Genomic DNA, 20,283 nt, shown 5'->3' on the forward strand with positions numbered 1-20,283 from the left:
GAAAGCTCAGGCAATACTAAATTGACACAACAGACTGTATTTGATTTTGGGAACACAACAGCAAAATACATTTTCTGCGGTCAGGAAGTGATATTCTCACCACAGGGCGGCTGCAGGGATGGGGCTTCTTAATCCAAAACTTCTTATTCTGTACATAAAAATTCATTCTCTTACATCTGACTCCATCCACCTACTAATCTTTTGAATTTTCTTTCTTGCTCAGCTTTTCCTTCAAGCCAGCTAGAAACAACAGTTCTTAGTGCTCCTTCCCAGTGCTGTGACTCCTTTTTCTGGTTCCAGCTGCACAAACTCAGATGGAAAACTTCCTCCTACCAGTGTTTGCTCTACTTCCTTCTCAAAGATGCCACATTGCAACGTGGTGTTTTAACACACCATCCAAACTGCAAACAGCATTCACAGTCTGATAGCAGTTTTGAGAACTTTCATGTTTCTGGTGTGAAACAACTCTCACAGAAATACTGCCAAGCAAGGGGAATAATCGTTAATGCAGCAGAGCTATCCTCTTGGCACAAAGCACCTGATACTAATCCATGATCTGATCTAATCTATGTGTTTAAAATTATCTCAAGCTGTCACTTTTCCTTTGTGACAGTCTTACACATTCCACTCGACCTCCAACACGCTGTTAGAAGAGTACAAAGGTTGCAACACATTTTGGTTTAAACTTAGCCTAGAGTGACTCCTCAAAAATACAACAGAGAAAGCAAAACCACTGTGGAATCAGAGACAGCTAAAAAGTAGGAGGTTCTTAAATTGCAGAACTGTCCTTTCCAAGCAACAAAATCCTCGTGGGAACAGAGTCAAATTTCTATTTTCTCTTGGGATAAGTAAATTTAAAAATAGTTTCCAACAAGAGGAAACCTACAGAGCTAGTGACTGGCAGATACCCACATTTTGCCTCAGGCACCAGTGCAAGGAAAGCAGAGAGTGAGAATGAGCACATGTGGTCAGGGACAGAACTCTAATACCTGGACTGCAGAATGGCACATGGACAGTTCCCATAGGGAACTGCAGTGTTCCAAAGCAAACAATGCAAAAGGCAAAGAATGAGGGGAGAGCTAAGAGTTTACATATATAAAGTGTTCCCTGCTTTATCCATGTGGAACTCTGTTCAGCTAGACTATGTACTATTTTTATCACACACATCCTGCAAAAAGCTTTTGTGTTTGGCTTCACTGACTGGAAAAATAATGTTTTTAAGTTTTCCAGTATATGTGCACTACAAGAAAAGAAAGGTGAAAAAATAATCCCAACTTGCTCTCCAGTGCACCTAATTTTTTTATTTTTTTTTTTAACTGGTCTGTTAATGTAGTAAAGAAGTTTTTCATAACATTAAATGACTATTGAGAGAAATGTGTACCTTTTGAGACTCACACAGACAGTGTAATGGACTGCCACTTTTGTTTGAAAGCATTTCTGGCCAGAAACACTCTCTCATTTTAACTCAGGTTGAAAGCAGTTCAGGCAGGTACATGGACCAAGTAAAGGAAGTAAGGAAGTGAAGCCCCAAATCGTAGTGTATGGTGGTTAACACAACAAGAGATTAAATAACTAGTTTTGAATTCTTGGGGGGCAAAAATGGGTGAGCACCTTAAAAAGACAGAATACTATATTTTCCCAGCTTTAAACTTCCACAGAATGTCAAGTATCTGTAGCAAGCAGTTTGAAATGCAGCAACTATTCAAAGCACCAAAGCAGAAAAAACCCTCTAAGCGATGTTTCTATCCTGTAACAGTCTATTTATTCCATTAATCAGCCAATGTTTTATATTCATTCAAGTACAAGACAACCTACTGGTAAATTGATTGCATTTATTTTTTAGTGCAGCTCTTCTTGTGATGGCATCCCCTTTAGCATTGTAAAGATAATACCCGGAATAGATGGAACTGTTGCTGAAAATCCTTCATAGAAAGACGAAATACATCAAGCAATGTAAAACAATTTCCCTTTATTCACAACTCGATCTTAGCTTTCATTGTACAAATAATCTGCTGTGCAAAATAGATTATAAAATACTAAAAAAAGGTTTTATTGTAAAAAAATAAAATTTCTAGATACACAGTTACTTTGCACTATCACAAATATTGCCCAGTATTTAACATTTAAATTTAATGTCACAATACTCAGGTCCTGTAAACCGATGACCCTACTGGTAAGAAAGCCACTAACTGAAACTCAGGCTCACTAGGGATTGGTTAAGCATTTTCCTCCTGTCATATCTACACCCTTACACAGCTCTGATGACCCGTATTTGGAACTGTACCCCTATCATGAACTTAGACACTGGCCATCCTTTCCTCCATTATCAGGTAAAAAAATTCCGAGTTCAACGGTAAGTTTAGTCGGCGGCAAATTTTAGTAAATCACGGCAATAACACAGGAGCTACGCAGTGCAGTCACAGAACAACAAATGTCCCCAGCAGTGCATTTAAACCGTGCTGAGCAGTGTAAATAAAGGCAGCCTACACGTGGTTCTGGGAAGGAGCACTTTGACTCCTGTCAGCGTCCAAGCTACCCGACTTAAAAACCCTCTGCGATCTCTCTATGCTGCAGTGCGATTGCAACCACGTTAGCATGAAACGCCTCTGCGAAGTTTTGGTACGGTCAGCTGAGCCCTCATTGTTCCAATTCGCTTTCATTCTGCAAGGTCTTCATCGCCAAGCCCCAGAGGGTCATGCTGGAGAAGAAGGGGCCCTCGTTACTCTTGTAGGCGGCGGAGGAGGCCCGGCCGCCCAGGGGCTCATTGCAGTGGCCGTCCAGGCCAGGCACGGAGGAGCGGATCATGGGAATGCCATCGGCCTGCAAGGGCTCCTCCGCTGAAGACACGTCTACGTCCGTGTAAGTGTACGGTGGGGGTGGAGTCTGCTGTGCCTGCGCTTTCAGGAGTTTAGCGGAGTCCACGCCGAGTTTCTCTGCGTTTGCCGAGTCGTGGTGTTGGATCATTGATCGCAGCTTAGAGTAAGAATCCGCGGAACCGTCAAATTCAGCAGAGTTTCCAGTTGGATGAATGGGAAATTTAACAGACACTGGTAATAATGTAACAGACATTTCTGGGCCAAAGGAGTCAGAACTCTGGGACTTGTCAAGGTCTGACGTTTCGATCCCTTGAGTAAATTCCTCGAGTGCGCCGGGCCCCTCCTCGGAGGCTTTGCAGTGCATCTTCTTGTGGCGCCGCAGCACGGCCGAGCGAGTGAAGCACTTGTTACACGTCTCACAGGTGTAGGGCTTCTCCCCCGTGTGAGTCCTCACGTGCCTGCGCAGGTCACCAGAGCCTGCAAAACATTTCCCTACGAGACACGAGTGATAGATTCAGATATTGTTCTCAACACAAGTGAATAAACGTGTTTTAATTACAGAAACTATCACGCGATAAGGTACCATATGGCTCATTATTTATCTAGAACAGGTTCAAACAAATTCCATCTATTTTTACAATTCCATTAACTTGTTTCTTCTTGATCTGATTTTCTAACTTGTGTTTCCCAATGAATGGGTTTAGCTTTTGTCTCCAGAGACAGGAGTATCTGTTAGTGCTTGAAAGCTGTGAGTCCTCTCAGTTTGTTTCAATCTTCATGGAGAAAAACAAAAAAAAATTAAACTATCAATTTAATTTGTTTGTCTAGAAATACAGTATGCTGATAAGGGTCTAAATATATTCTTCCAGTGAGAGCTGCATCATAGAAAGAATGGTTTGTTCATTACCAAGGAACTACTCTCAAACTGCTGACAAAGTTAGCTTTTTTGTTAACTTTAGGCTAACATAATGCAGCAGTCCTTTTTTATAGTCTAGCCAGAGAATGTGTGAGAACTATAATTTTTTATAGAATACAGAAAAATACTCAACTGTTTGTCTGTCTTCAAAGCTACAGACTCAAATAAGCTCAATCACCATACAGCTAAGAAAAGAGTCTGAGGCTGAACCAAGGCAAAGTGTAGAAGAACAAGCAGAAAAAAAAAGGAATTAATTTCCAGAATTGCCACATGACTCAGACACCTCACATTCTTTAAAACAGCAGAAGTAAGCTTGTGATTTTTATCTCATTTATTTTGCAAGGACCAATACCAACTGAAATGAACCATATTAAATGACTGTAATCTCAATCTTCAGCAGCATACATTTTATTTTGCTGCACTGATTTCTCTTCAGAACAACCATTAAACAGTAATGATAGGATTAAAAATTACTGGAGTAATACATCTGGATTTTTTGCACAGTTTGAATGATTTCTTAATGCTTCATCAGATCTTCTTCGCACAATTTTTGACTTTTCAGAATAAAATGACTTGGCTAAAATCACAAATACTCAAAAGACCACTACAAGGCAAAATGAAAACAAGCCTGTTTCATGACAACACAACTGATTTCCTCATTCTGATGCAAGCCCCCCTGATAATATTGGCTTTTTCTTGTGTCTTAAGACAGTGCAAATAAAACAAACTGCAGTTGGATTTTAACATACGAAGCGACCCTCCTCCAAAGCTGATTCCACAGAACATGAATGAAATTCTGTCAAAATAGCACATAATGGTAAAAAATTAAATACTATATAGGATGCTAAGTAACCAATGAGATCAGGATGGACCTGGTCAAAAGCAATTTTCAGACCTCCTGGCAGTATGGCCTATCTAATAGATTTTGAAAATGGGTGTTCTGAAATATTGATCAAGTTTTGATTTTATTCCAGAGGCTGAAACAAAGTAACAAAAGGTTGTTACTATCAAACTCTGTGGGTAAATGGAATTAAAATCTGTGGGTGAATGGAATTAAAATCAAATGGTATACAATTAGAAAAAAAAAAAAAAAGACCCTATCAATAGCCAAGTGATATCAAAGCTAACTTTCCATCAGAAAGGCCTATTCTGAAAATAAATCTATTTCTGAAGCAGCTACTATGAGCAGCTCTTTAACAAAGATGTTAGCAAACACATACAATGTTGATTCCTCCTACTTCCTCTCTCTAATTTTTAACCGAAATTCTCTTTTAAACTTATGAGAAATAAAGGAGTTTATTACACCAAATGAAAGACTATGAAGCATGCAAGACAGAACATTTTGTGACTGACTTTCACAGCACGGTATTTCAATGTAAAACAGTTTTGATTAATTGTTATTCTGCTGACAAAGGAACTTTTACTCATCCTTTGAAAAGCAAAGACACAACCAAGCAATGCACAGTGAACCTTACCACAAGCTGAACAGCTGTATGGTCTCTCTCCAGTATGCCTTATCCTGTGCTTTACCAATTTTCGTTGCATATTAAAAGACTTCCCACATTCATCACAGGTGAATACTTTATCTGCTGTATGGGTCTTTTTGTGCTCCTTTAAATTACTGAAGTTACTGAAACCTAGGAAAATATGACAGACTCTGAGATTAAAATGACTCCTCACTTTTCAGTCAAAAAACCTGAGGCAGCAACTTTGGTTGTTACACACCTCTGCCACAGATATCACACAGGTGAGGCTTTTCTCCAGAATGAATAATTATATGACGCTGAACATCACCAGAAGCAGCAAATCTGTAACACAACAAGAAACCCAATTATTGTCTTTATAAGGCCCTTATTTCCCTAAGCCATCATATAGAAATTGGCTTGAGTGAATGCCTGATGTTCTGAATGAAGACTAAACACAGATAAATCGATGCAATTAAGAAAACAGTTGTAAACTGACAATGTCCAATTAAATTTAAGCTAGGAAAAAACCTCCAAAAACATTTTTACCTATCATGTTACTAATTCATTCTGCACTTTATGCTATTCCTGCATTACTGTATTTTCTGCCACCTGTTAGCTAGCAGAATTATTTAATGCTTTGCTTAAATTTGTCAAATTTTCCATACTTCAGAATTCCATAAAACGTAAAAAAAAAAAAAGTATCACCAAATAATGAAAAAAAAAAAGTGAGGGAAAGGTACAAATCTGCATGATTCATTGTGACTCACGCTGTTCAAAATACATACAACAATACACAACACAATACATATAACACAACAAAATACACTCAGTGCTATTCTTATCTACATACCAATACACATAAAATGTAGACCACAAGCTCTGGTGACATGATTACCTTACAACAAGCCAGTTGCAAACATTTATGTATTTTAATCCCATCAGCACACATTTAAACCCAGCATCTTGTAAACACAACTGAGCAGCATGCTGCCTTAGCTCTTGGCCCACAGCTTATAATGAAGATTAGGAGAAAACATGAACAAATTTTTGCATGTTAACTTTACTAAGCTGAACAATTCTACTCACCTTTTCCCACAGATTTCACAAATGTATGGCTTCTCACCAGAATGTCGACGTAAATGTGTCTGGAGATTACCTGCCTGAAGGGAGAGCAATTTAAGCATTTAAATTCAACTTGCCTGTTGTTGTAAATAAATAAGAAAAACCAGTGATGGGAATTATGAGATTGGCTTTTTATTGCTCCTTCTAAGGCAGTGAAGACTACAGGGCATGTATGAACTCAAGCATTCTTATCTAGTAAAGACAACCATGCACTTCAACATCAAATTGTTTATGTATGCAATTATCCATCGACAAGAGAAATAGGGAAAAAATAAAAATGAGAAGCCTGAAATCAAATGCTAAGAGAAAAGAAAGACCTATAATTGGAAAGCAGATCCAATTATAAATGAAAACTACACTACCTAGAATGCAATGAGAAAGAAAACTTACTAACTTACTAGCAATATGGTTCATGTTAGTCTCACTTTCCCTGTCCTACAAATAAAATATTGTTACACAAGGATGTCTGAATTAATCTTCCAGGTGGTTAAAAAGAAAAGAATAGGGTGAGAATATTTTTATCCATAAAATACTCAGATGCTCCAAACCTGAAATTATTTACTCATACCAAAATAAAACAGAACAGGAAGTACAGAAAAGAACAAATGGGACTACTGCTAACAGGTTTATTATATCTTTCCTCTCTCAATCCTCTAAAAATCATGCTAGTCTAGCCAGCAAACCAGACAATGACTAAATAAAACCTTCTGAGTCCAACTTTTTTGAAATGTTTTAAAGCCACTGGTCCTTGTGAATGGCTACTCCACTGAATCCAGTTCTCAAACCACAAGGCACACCTTGTAGAAGAGATGCAGATGTTCCACACGTTGTGCATACTTCCAGAGTCAGTTTTTAAACCTTTCTGATTGATAATTGTGTGGTTTTTATTTCCTTATTAACTAAGGAAACATCAAGTCCCTTACATTGGGAAAGAAAATCTGGGATGCAAAGATTATCGTGTCCTCATCAGTCACAGTAAGATAACAAAAATAAGACCCAGACTAATTCCTTCTGACTCATTTAGATAATAAATTATCTGTTATAATCCATCACTGTAATCAGACCTTAAAATATACCAGAACTGAAGTACTGCACACACACACACAGAGGGCAGTATCGAATGGGTCAGTGTTTGAACCCTGAAAGAGCTTCCTTTAATCCCTGTAATTTTTTTCAGACAACAGTGTGACTGAACAACTGTTTTCTAAGGCCAAACTTTCTAATACTGAAATCCACTCAAAGAGAGGCATTAGGTACTTATTTCTGGGGAAGAAGAAGATGAATCATGGAATAATTTTTGCTTTTCAAAGACAAGTGATTTTATGCCACAGTGCATTTTAGAAAAACATATAGAAAAAAAGACAGAACTTTTACTTCTATCCATGTCACAAACAAGCCCTATAATAGGCATTTGAAAGTTATTCCAGATAATGACAGAGAGTGAATTTGAAATGCAACAACTACTTTGAAATAGTTCCCACAAAGGCATAATAAGTAAGAATAAAAACATTTCACAGAAAGCAGCAAGTATAACTGTTTCTTTATTACAAGCCTATGTCCTCTCCTCCTAATGAGGGGAAAGATTGTTACTAACTGTGCTAAGACAAAAAATGGTAAAAACGTCATTAGCTTGTATTCTTTCTTAAGCTTTAAAGCTGGAACACAACCTTGGTTAAAGCATCACATGCCATCCCAATGGAAAAAAAAAAAAAAATACTCAGAAGAATCCTCTAAATGGTCGCATAGACCTCCTCACAAATTTGGAGACCAGATATACCAGATTTAGCCCTTTTGTAACTGGCAAGCTTTCAAAGTGAAGCAACTTATGCATGTGGGCCCCCAAAAGAATCTCTGCAGGAGGAGATAAAACACAATATCCTGGATTATCAGCCAGAGCGGGTTCACATCACAACAAGCTGTGTACAAGCATAAGGGAAGATGCAGGCTTGGAAGTTAAAATGGTACATTTTTCTCAAAAAATCAGAGACTTTTAGGTGTTTGTTCCCAGGTATGAGTTCCCACATCAATTTCCCCTACTTCTTTCATTTTCTGCTCCACATTCCGACACACAGCACATCAGCTACATTCAGCAGGAGCAGACATCCCACCAGGCCCAACAGCTGCACTGTCTCAGAAGCACAGAACATGAAGGCTTAAATAAGAAAAGTGCTTCTATTTCTGTGCCTGCAGATGGAGAAGGACAAGACTGGAGATGGTACTTTAAGCAAAAATAGATAGCAATTATCCTTGCATTTTACTTTCTGGTAAGTGGAACCTTACTTACTCTCAGGATTCAAAAGCAAGTACCTCAGCAACATGCGAGAGCCCTTCATGAGCAGGATGCTCTGGCTCCCGTGCTGATGCGTAGGGACTGTCCAGGAGTATTTATCCACTACACCTTCAGGCAAGGGAGGTAATACAGAGCCAAGGGAAGCTGTTTGGGAAGGTTAAATTAAAAGGCAGAAACTACCAGCTTTGTCAGGGGTTTTGTTTGTTTCTGTAATTAAAGAGGAGTAAAGCATATTTCATGAGGAGTCTGTCATGCCTGTCATACACTTCCCCTCCTCTTCCCCCACTGTGGTACTACAGAATACCACTGGATTTGCCAAAAGTCCTTTTAATGGAATTTTAAATATCCATGTTTTTCTTTTAATAACTAGAAGTTCAGCCATCAAAATGACTGAAAGTGCTCTTCTTTGCCTAAAAAGTATGCCCGGTTTTGCTGAAAATTGCCCAAGAAGCACCATGAAACAGTATTGTTCACTGGATGCAGTCTAATGTTCATGTTTAGCAACAAGGTGGAGGACACAAAGGCATCAGATTTGCAGGTCAAACAAGGCCCACTGCTGGGCTGTGAAACTGAAGCAAGAGCAGCACAACCAGTGGTGGGTGGGCAGGCAAAAAGCACATAGCTCTAATTCTTAAACCAGGTACCATGGGAAATGCCAAAGCTATTTGACAATTATTATGTAATCTTAGTATAAAATTATGCACCTCTTTATTGTCTGCTGTACTTACATGTGCACACCTCAACCACAAAATCAGAAAGGAAATAGATATTTTGGAAATGTCACTCAACTAGGCACCAAATTTGTAGAAATACAAACTAATTGCTGTACCCAGAACAGGAAGGAAACGCTGGAGGGCAAATAAAGCAGCGAAAGCTTAGGCCCTGTATGTAAGTATGCAATTTCACTAGAAGGGTTTTTTTACATCATAGCTGAGTTTTGTCACTTCAGACAGGTGGTGGTGTTCTCACTGAAAGAAACTGAGCCCAGATAGAAATTCTTTTTATCTGCCTCAAATCTACTTAATAATTTATGACATTTAAGAAGATGGAACTGTATTATGAATACAACATTATATAAAACTTGAACCTGCACTTTTTTCAGACACTGTAAAAATGCTATTCATAACATACCTCAAAGCATAAAGCAAAAGAACACTTTGGAAATTAATGTTCTTTGTATTTCAAATACAGCTGTGGCTCTGTATACTTAAACATTCATTTGAAGGTAAAATACATAACACATCTACTGAGAGCAGACAGAATCAAAGACATAGAATGCATCAAAGAAATCTAAAACATTCAACATGTTATTTTCAAATAAGACATTTTAATAATTTATCCCTAAAGAGAATTCTTTCTCTGAACAAAAAAAATTCTAATCTTAAACCCAAGATTTTTAGAATCAATACAGAGATGCATTTCAAGTGTAAGTACCATAATATATAAAATATTCCCACCTGTGAGAAGTGTTTCCCACAAATGTTACATTCAAAAGGTTTCTCACCTAAAAGAAGAAACAGAACATAGAACTTCTAATAGTTGCAGTAGAACAGAAATGTTTAAAATTGGTACACTTCCTTTGAAAACAAGTAAGAGTAAAAAATATCTCCAAAAGGACACTTACCCATGCATTTAAGGGGAAATTCAAGAGGAAAATGCAGCTTTTACCACTAAGTTTGTTGGGCAGACTTGCTCAGGATTTTTCTTTCAAAACAAGTAGAAGAGTTTTGATATGAATGGGTGCAGGTTTTAATCTTTTAAAAATACTTTTGATTCAAAATGAAAGGAGTATGGTATCACCAGGAAGAACAGGACAGATGACAAGGCCCAACAACAACAGCAATGGGAAGGGCACCTGTTTTTTCACTTGCACAGAGACACATTCTTAAAAAGAAGGAAGAATGAAGGGAAGCTAATTTGAAAGAATTGTATTTTCTGATTTTAATGTTTACCAAAGATCTCTGCTCAGCACATAGCCATTCACTTCCAGAAAATATGTATTTGCCTTCAAATTCTCATCCTATACAGAAGTACCTGAAGATTACCCAAGTATTTTGCTCCAAAATTCTGAGTTTATACATGTAAAACTGGTATCTTTGAATCTCCAAACATAGATCAGCAGCTTTAGTAAAAACTGGTGCAGCCCACTTTAGCTTTTCAAAATAACTTGACTCTCAGTCTAGAATGTGACTGTACAACAGTTTAACTCCTGCTGTTAATTTAAGACAAATATGTTTTTGTAATAACTTTTTCTCCTCTATAGTATTTCATATAGTTTTGTTTTTTTTTTAATTCCCCCTGCTTAGTTCTTAGTTTCCTATATTTTTACATTCTTGATAAAATTTTATGTGCATCTATCAGAATTTTGAAAACAAAAATGATGCTCAAATACCATTGATTCAATGACAGTCACACTTATAATCATCTTTCATGAGTCTAACTGCACATTTAAAGGATATTTATAATCTGTCCCACATGTGCAGGGCAACAAAACTGGTACAAAACCATGTGATTTTGGAAACAGAGTATTTCCAAAGGGAAAAAGATCTCACACTGAATTTCATCTTGGTCATGATTTAAAAAAATCCATCTAATGATTTTTATTTACTTCTTTAATTTTAATTTTTCTGACTTCACAGAAGACCTCTTGGCTTCTCTTCCATTAAGTATTTTCTACATCAATATTTTTCCTCCATCCTTGGAAATGTTACAAGCAACATCTACCATATCCAGGTGTGGGAATTCCATTTTCCCTTCCTCCTGCCAAATACAGATAAAGTTTTTCCAACATATTCTAGGATCAAGGACTAAATGCAATTCTCTTTAGATTTTAAAACAGACTAAACATAATGTTATGTTACTTCACAGATTACAACCTTGCAGTTAGTCTGACAGCTTGACACTTTTCTACTTAATGAAGAATGGGAATCTGGCTGTTTTAAAAAGCTTTCCTTCAATTAAACATAAAAATTATGAAACCAGTAAATCAACTATAAAGTCATGCAACTATAAAGAGCACTGAGGCTTGATTTCATTATGTCTTTAAAACTGCAAAACACTAAAAATTCTGATACTGACAACACAAATATAAAGGAAACCAACAGGGAGCCAGATCTGTAGCAACTGGGAAGGATTCTGAAAGCCATAAAAACATCAAGATAATATGAAATGGAGGATAAAAAACACTAGTAAGGAATTTTTGCAGAAATTATCTATACAAAAAAAAGTTACAGGAGACCTAAAGAATAGTATCTGAACAGGAAATCACTCTGGAATTACTAGAGGGAGAGGGAAGGGATTGGAGGCTCCAATTTCTCCAACTATTATTGTAGGCTGCATGCAGCCTCATTCTAATTGTACTGATGTAGAAAGACTTGGAGTTTTTTTTTCCCCAAGATAAAGATCAAACAAATGGGTTTTTTTCAAAAAGAAACATCAGATTACTTTTTTGGAGAACAATTTTGCACTTGCACAGAATTCCAAACCACTGGGCTTAGCAAGTAACCTACTGCTCAGAAGCAATTAGCCTCACTGTACCTGAGGGTGTATTAGTAAGAGTGCAGCTAATAAGCTGAAGATTATTCTTCTCTGCCTGTCACTGGTAAGACCATATCTGGAGGCTTAAGAAAAGAAGGCAATCAGGAAGTCTTACTGCTGTCTACTGGCTTGGGAAGGCAGATGCAAACAGGCTGTTACTGGTTCACAGTCTTGGGACAAGAAGCAACAGACGCAAGTTTGATCATGACAAACTCCAATTAGATATATGAAAATAATCTTTTACCCCACGAGGGTGGTCAAACACTGGAGAGGTTGTGGAAACTCTGTCTCTGGAGATGTCCAAAATCTTCACTACACAAGGTCATGAGCAAAACAACCCAATCTAATTTGATATGCCTTGAGCAGGAAACTGGAGCTGATTACCTCAGGACATCCATGCCAATTAAAAATTATTCTATGATTCTACAACTGTCAGTAAATTCCAAACCAAAAACCTCATCTGAGAACACCGGGATTGTATCCTTCTTGCTCAACACCTGCAAGAAGCTAAAGTACACAATAGTGGGATCCATGGCTGGATCAACAGCAATAGAGAGAAACTGAATACAATTTAGACAGTGCTTAAATCCAAGGGACCTTACTTTGGACCCTTGGGCTGCCTTGTGCTTTCTATCTTCTGTTGCATCCTTACTTATTCAATATTCTGCAAGAAGAGGTGAAGATAAAGTACACAACAGGGTTCAAAGCAGTGTTGTGTCAGCTCCAGAGGAGAAAGGCATGAAGGCAGAAGTGGTGCTCTTGATGAGATCACAAAGGTGAGGAGCTGTACTCACTATGGCAAGGAATGCTGGAAGTTGCTCAAGCAAAGCTTAGAATGAAAAGGTTGAGGATCAACAATGTATTACATGGCAGTGCTACACTGTTCCTGTTGCATTCCATCGTGCCAAGAGTTTTTTCCATTGGCCCGAGTTTGTTTTGGGTTGTTCTTTTGAGACGTTCCCTGAAAATACATAAAATACCCCAACAAAACCACTGGACGTTCCTGGACACGTATGGACTACAGAAAAGAGATATACTTGCTTCCTTTTTTTTCATACAAGTCAAAATAATAATAAAAAAACAATTATAACATACATAGTCATCCAAAGTCAGTGCAGTAAACTCTGTTTAGAGATTCCTTTAAATGTCCTTGAGCAACACAATTAAAACAGCTAGACATGCCAGCACAATGACTGCTGAACACAGTTTGGCTGCCTCCACATGGAAAACTCATCAATGCACCCATGCTAACTTTTAAATTCTTTAGCAGTTCCCAGTGTTCAGAGAGAGAATTTCACTCGTGCTTTTTCTTGACAGCCAGACCACCACAGTACTTGTGTTGAAAGAATTGTCATTTTTGGGCTAAAAGCAGGCTTGCCAGTGTGACATGTCCATTTCAGTTTCCTCCATCTCTTCAGCAAAGCCATATTGGGAGGGCTTTCAGTGAGCACTGCAATACTTAAATGCCTTCTAACCCTCTTGCTCAGCTCTAGAAAATGAATGTTTTTAAAGTAAGTTGATTAGTTAGCAATCTGCTATGCTTTCTGAAGTGGCAGATGAACACAAATGGCTTTTAGCATACACTTTTATTACTTAACTACCAGTGTACCTAACAGTAACAATACAGATGTGCCCTGTACCTTCTGCTACAGGTCTTTCCAATATCAACATCTACTCACTATCCACTACAATATTCCAAACACTCTTTTTGCACTAGTTGGGTATTTAAAAACAAATTAACATGAATAACAAGGAAATAACAGGGAATAATTCCCAAAAATAACAGGGAAACAAACATGCATTTCTAGTCATATCCTTGCCTCAGTTTTTCCATCCTTTGATGTGCTGCTAATTATTGGTTAAACTTAGGCTCTTACACTTTTGCCATCTTAGTACATCCATACTAGAATGCTAATGTTTTATCAACTAGCATTCAAGTCTGGGATTTTTGAGAACTACTGGAAGATGGTGTGTGAAAAGCAGCAGAGAATTCCTGAATCCTGGGGTCTCTCTAGCACAAACTGACATGTTACTGCAGTCTCTCCCTTAGCTGGGACTTTTCTAGATGCTTTTGTCTTCCATCTGATCATCTATTTTCCTGAAAATCTGGGATATTAAAATATACCTGATGATACCAGCTCAAACCAGATAATATGATTCAAAAAAAAATACAAGGCAAAAAGAGGATTTAGGTAAGACGCATATGGAACTCTTTAACAGGAGAACAAAAAAAAAAGTATTAGAAACATGAGCATACAAAAGCAGTTAAAGCTAACAATTGAAAACTTCAGGAAGCTAACGCCAAATTTTCAGGTTCTGGGAAGATTTTTCTACGAATAAAATAGAAAAATTATCTTTTAATTCTAAGGATCATTTAACAAAATAAATTAATGTCTGCTAAGAGAGCTTCATATTTAGTGTCAAAGTACCACTACATTTGTGATCATTTCCAAAGCGATGTTTATTTGACAAGATTGAGAGAGATGCATTTGTATATTTAATACAGGGAAAAAGAAAAGCAAAAAATATTGAACAGCGTAACCAGGAGTAATACCATCTCAAGGACTTTGAATCAAAGGTGTTACGTGCCTAGCCAAAGTAATTCTTAAAAACTCTTCTAAAGAAGCATTAATAATAGGACATGCCGGTTAAATTGAACAAGTTAATTAATTTGAAGTTAAACTAGGTCTTGTTTTTCCCTAGAATAAAAAGATACTTAAAAATAAATGTTGGGTTTAAAAATATTACCTGTGAGTTTTTAAAATGAAGTACATTAACTCAAAATTCCATTTTACTCTGCAGCCTGCAAGGGCCTTACTCTCTAGGTAAACACAATTAAAGTTTTTATAAAGCATATTTCTACAGGTGAAAAAAAAATTACTATCAAGCCCCAATCACTTGAATAAATATATGACCAGAGACAACAGAGATATTCTAGTATACTTATAGTACCATTTATTTGTTTACACCTTTTATTATCCTCTGGCTCACACATCCGGGCCACCTGACAAACTGACTAGAAATGACTCATCTAAATGCAGAACAAAACCAAAATTTTCACTGAAATTTCATTTTCATTGAATTCACATGATCTTCTTTCAAAATGAGTCCAAAACCCCAACATAAGAGAAACCTTTTCTACAACTCCCAGCAAAACTCAGTATTACAGAACTCCCAGCAAAACTCAGTATTACAGTTCTTTAATCCCATAGGATTATCCATTTAAAAAACCAAACCAAAACACAAACCACAGCCTTCTGAAAGTAGACCCTTAACCAGCCTCTCTGAATCAAGAGACACTGCAAGATATTCTCTGTAATTGAAATATGTGGTCTGCAGACCAAGTAACTGATAACTGTACCTGTATGAGACCTTTTATGTAGCTCCAAATTGCTTGGATGCTTGAAAGCCTTCCCACACAACTCACAAGTATATTGTTTCTGTGACTGAAGAGTCTGTGATTGTCCTTCTTGTTCCAAAGGACCTTGAGATCTTTCCACTTCAACAGTTTGTTCAAAATTCTCTGAATTCACATCTTCAGCTTCTTTTTCATCAGTAACTCTAACATCTGTCGTGTCCGTGGTACTTTCATTTACAGGTTCAATTACTTCTGTTATTCTACTGTCATCTCTTTGGGGCTCAGGCAGCTGCTCTGCTGATTTCTGAGATCTTAGAAAATTTAACTTTTTGAGGTGTATTGCCTTTTTCAGGCGCATCTGTCTGGTGGGCTGCATAACTGTGTTCTCTGCACTTTGGTCTGGTGCAGCTTCACTTGAAGACTGAACCAGAAAGTTTGACGGTAAATGATCAGAGGTTTCCAGAATGCACTCAGAGTGATTGACAGCGCAAGAATTATTCTCTGTGTTTATTTCTGCAGATGGGTTGTAAGAAAAGGATGGTTCTGCTCCTCTCTCGTGATCAGAGCAAGCGTTTTGTTTGTAGAACTGTTTGCTGTAAAAGTTGCGTAGTTTATAGTAGTAATTTGGTTGTTTAAATGGAAGCTCTGTGCAGTTGCCATCTAAGGGATCTTGTGGTGGTTTCTGTCCATCGCCTGATGGGGTGTGCAGATTAACAGACTGCGATGCATGTGAGTGGTGCTCAGCCAAGACTTTGTTAGTCTGTGTGTCAGCTGAGCACTCAGGCAACAGGTTTGTCCCGTAGCTGTCACCGGCACAGCTGGTATCCGTACCCAAAGTACTCTGCAGTGAAAATACGCTGTTACACGGCATGCTGGCTGCCTGCTCCACAGCTGCGGAAGACTTCAAAAAGGTGTGGCAAATATTCAACACATTTTGCACTTGGAGGCACTGTGCAATGTCCAGCATAGCTTGCACATTGTCCTGACTAAGATCCAGATGGGAGGTGTACATGAAGTCCAGGATCTGGCCTATGCCACCTACATTTTTAATGTCCAAGTGAAACACATCATTCTTCTGGCCTGAAGAATTCTGGAAAAGGGTCCTGATAAAATAAGGCAAATATTCAAATACAAACACAAATAATTCACAAATAATTCAATAAGAAAAACATATATACATCTCAAATAGGCTGCTTGGTACGAAACAAGTTTGTACTCTAAAGCCTTACCTAAATTGCTGTGGTTTTGAAGATGGATTTCTCGAAACTGCTCAATTACTTGTCTTATATATCAGTCTTTCATTAGTGCACTTGAACTATAAATAAAAGTAAATGATCCTTTATCTAACTTTAACTCTGTATTTTTTTTGTTTTAAAATAACACCCTATGCTTGTGGCTTCTTATGCACCGCCCTTCACATATAAGGTGCAGTGGCATATTTATGGACAGTTTGCAGAAGTGGCTGACTCAGAATGTTTTTTCTCCTTTCATCATGGCAAATCAAACAGGGCATAAGAAATTTTCTAGAAAAATGGATAAGACAGACCTCAAAGTCAGCTAAAGTCTTCTCTGGCAACTGAGCTTGTCCATTCAACTTCATCAGTAAGCCTATCAAAGTTCTTAGAATTAGTTCTTTCTCCACAAATACACAAGAGGATGGTAATATTAAACAAGAAGATGGCATTATTTTCAATTTATTCTCACACATCAAAAAAAGGTACTTTTTTACTGGTACTGGATAAGAACCAGAGTAAAAGAATAATAAAGAGTACAGGTACATAATCCTAAAACAGCAGTGCAACCAATACCCACCGAACTGTCACTGAACCCTTAAAATGAATGAATTCACAGAAGTTCTTACTACTTGATGTAAAGTATTCTCAGCATCAGACATGTAGTTTCTCCACATGCACAAGCAGTCCTATATTAAGTGGGTTCATACTCTCTCTGTCAAGAACTTGATAGCTTCCCATTAAAATCCTGATACTCCCACAGTAAACAATGACATATAAATGGGATCAGGTCACTCATATGTAGTTACTTTCCTACACTAAAAAATGTCCCAAACTTGATGGTTTCTCTTTGTGGGCTAAATCTCAAATTTGGTTTTGTCCAAAGGTGGCCATGATATCAATGAGCTGTAAATCTTAAGAAAATGTGAGTCTATGCTGAAACTTTAGAAATACAGGGGATACTCTGAAGCCAGTGCTGCCCACATCCAAATTCTTCCATAAATCTAGATCATCCTATCTAAATTAAAAGCAGAACTATAATGAACAGATCTGTGTTGAGAGCCTGAATTAATTAGCCACCTATATCCTATTGAATTTTAATAGGAGTTAAGCTCTTAGTTCTTTTTAATAACTTTAAAAATTTGGTCTTTGAGCATAATTGCACTTCATCAGCAGTACACCACTGGAGAAGAAAAAGGAACCTCTTATCTTTTTTCTCTGGTCATAACATAAAAATAGGTTTCTTACAAATGATTTAGCAGTCAAGCTTTAGAGGTGTTTCTAAAAACAAAGTCTAAAAACTGTCAGATCTAACAGCTTACTCATAACTAATACATAAAAAGCTGGGAGATCCAGCACCCTCCAAAGATTGGAGGCACAATTGAGGGCAGTACAGAAGGGGAAGAAAGCAATGATGTGGTGTAACGGGCCACCTGTGTACTTTAAAGTACAGCTGTTGTCTCTGAGAATCAAAATAAGCAGATTTGCTAATAATCTATATTTTACTTAGAATATGATTGATGAAACAAGTCCCATTATTTGGAAATGGATAACATTTTATCAATTATATCCCTTATCTGGCTCTGTTCGTATACTCTACTATGTTCCTTGTAAGCAGTTATCTTTTTCTGGTGGAATGCTGAATGCAGGTCCATGCCAGAATCCATTCTATGAAGCAAGTAAGCAAGTAAATCAAGAAAATGTCAAAATCAAAGAGCATACTATGAATACTTGACAAAGCTTTATCTCTGGCCAATTTCCCATTTCTCCTTATACTCCCAAGAATTACTCAGCCAACAGAAAAAAAACCCTTCTCAGAGAAAACCTCAGCCAACAGCATTTAGTTAACTTTTTAAAGAGAACTATTTTCTACCACATACCTGAAATATTGACTGAAAGCAGCTAATACATTTTTGTGTGCTTTGAAGCAGACACCCTTCACCACCAGCATGCAGTCACAGAGAAGGCCCTGAATGCGCTGTTCATGTAGCTGCTGGAGAAGATGACAGCTATGGCTAGCAACAGTGTCCATGCTAGAAAATCACCTAAATTACCTACAATGAAATAAAATGCTAAGGTTAATATTAAATTGAAAAATTAATTGAAAATATTAAGAACATTTTTACAATTTATTTTAGCTTTCAAAGGAAACAGACTTCAGTTTACATCTGCAATTTGATCCTTAATGACACTTTTCTGGTTAAAGATGAGTCACAGTATCACCACCAACAGATACAACAGACACACATACGAAATACCAATTTTAACAAAGCCTTGCTTACAACAAAGAGCATCTGCAAAAATCTAATTGTGCTGCCAATAAACTGAGCTCCATAACCACAAAAAAAAATGCACCCCAATTTAGACAACTTCCACAATAATTACATGCTAATGCAAAAACATATCACATGTACAAAATCAGTAGCATTTGTAGAGGAAAACCTCTGTTTCTTCATCCTCTAAACTGAAAAGGGAGAACATAGTACTAGTATTAGTTGAGACATTTGTTGCTGTTCTAGCTATTGTACATTTCCACTGTGGATCTGATTAATTAGCATGGTATTGTTTTTAATACATAAATGAAAAAATCCTCTCTTAGCAGGTTGAAAATACAAGTCACATTCCAACACAACACATTTACATTGAATCCTATACTTCCTTTTTTTTCCCCCCTAACAAGGATGTAACACTTCCCCTGTGCGCTTCTAAACATGACAATTCCAGCTATTAGGACAATCAAAATTTCTAGTCTTCTAACCTGGAATGAAGGAGGAAAATCCCCCTATTGTAAGGAAAGAACTAGGACAATCACCTTTTGTTAAGCGTGACCAGATAGTGTCGACACATTCCAAATCTCATAAACGATAAGGTTCCAGATTTTAATTTATTCTCTTTTACTCCTGATTCCCTGCCTCCTGCTGTATTAAATGGGGGACCTATCATATTGTGCTTTTTTTCTCTATTAACGCTTATCATGTTTTGACCAGGCTTTAAAATAAAGAACGCATATCAATTTGCTTTCTCTGTGAACATCTCCCACCACGGCACCCTGCAATTAACTGGACAGTGAACTGCCTCTCATCCATCAGGTGCGTCTCCCCACGGGGCCGGCGGGCACGGGGAGCCGCTCCCCAACAGGGGGAACGTCTCCGGCACAGCCGCTATTTGTGGTTCAGTTCCCCTCAGCCTCGCCCAGCTGAGCCCAGGCTCGAGGTGCCGCACGGAGAAGGGAGGCTTTGCCTCACTGCGGGCCGGCTCTGCCCGGGGACAGGGCGGGCGAGCGGCCAGTGGCGGGCTCGGGGAACGAGGCTGCGGCGGGAGGAGCACACGGACACACGGCCCCGGGCGGGGGACCGCGGCGCGGCCTGGTACGGGCGGGACGGCGGCCGAAGGGAAGGAGCTGGCCCTGCCCAGCCCAGCGCTTACCGGCTCCGGCCGCCTCCCAGCTCCATCCCCGCCTGCGGCCGCTTCCGCCGCCGCTCCCGCTCCCTCCCCTTCCCCTTCCCCTTCCGCCGCTCGGGGCCGCGCGGGGCGGGGGCGGCGCAG

At 38.3% G+C, this 20,283-nt stretch overlaps 1 protein-coding gene across 4 annotated transcripts; it reads right to left on the reverse strand.

The window, feature by feature from the left end:
• Positions 1-1,950: 1,950 nt before the first annotated feature.
• On the reverse strand, positions 1,951-20,227 carry ZBTB49 (zinc finger and BTB domain containing 49). Of its 4 annotated transcripts, none has more exons than XM_040065698.2 (8): positions 20,164-20,227; positions 18,618-18,791; positions 15,509-16,608; positions 10,068-10,114; positions 6,285-6,358; positions 5,458-5,540; positions 5,208-5,369; positions 1,951-3,308 (listed from the first exon to the last, which is right to left on the reverse strand). In XM_040065698.2, exons 2-8 carry the CDS (start codon positions 18,767-18,769, stop codon positions 2,638-2,640), a joined length of 2,289 nt encoding a protein of 762 aa, XP_039921632.1. In that variant the 5' UTR covers positions 18,770-18,791; positions 20,164-20,227; the 3' UTR covers positions 1,951-2,637. The 4 variants fall into 4 exon arrangements, with proteins under 4 accessions (XP_039921632.1, XP_039921633.1, XP_039921635.1 ...); XM_040065699.2 differs by lacking the exon at positions 20,164-20,227 and adding an exon at positions 19,550-19,980; XM_040065701.2 differs by lacking the exons at positions 18,618-18,791; positions 20,164-20,227 and adding an exon at positions 17,052-17,115.
• Positions 20,228-20,283: the final 56 nt, after the last annotated feature.

Source organism: Hirundo rustica, chromosome 5 (genome assembly GCF_015227805.2).
Source record: "Hirundo rustica isolate bHirRus1 chromosome 5, bHirRus1.pri.v3, whole genome shotgun sequence".
NCBI classification, from domain to species: Eukaryota; Metazoa; Chordata; class Aves; order Passeriformes; family Hirundinidae; genus Hirundo; species Hirundo rustica.

Bases quoted from the DNA above. Each gene is read 5' to 3' on its own strand.
- ZBTB49 (XM_040065698.2), bottom strand. From the start codon at position 18,769: ATGGACACTGTTGCTAGCCATAGCTGTCATCTTCTCCAGCAGCTACAT. The intron at 6,359-10,067 runs GTGGGAATATTT...CTCTCCCTTCAG, and splicing joins GTGGGAAACACTTCTCACAG to GCAGGTAATCTCCAGACACA. The intron at 5,541-6,284 runs GTGAGTAGAATT...GTTGTGTTACAG, and splicing joins TGTGAAATCTGTGGGAAAAG to ATTTGCTGCTTCTGGTGATG.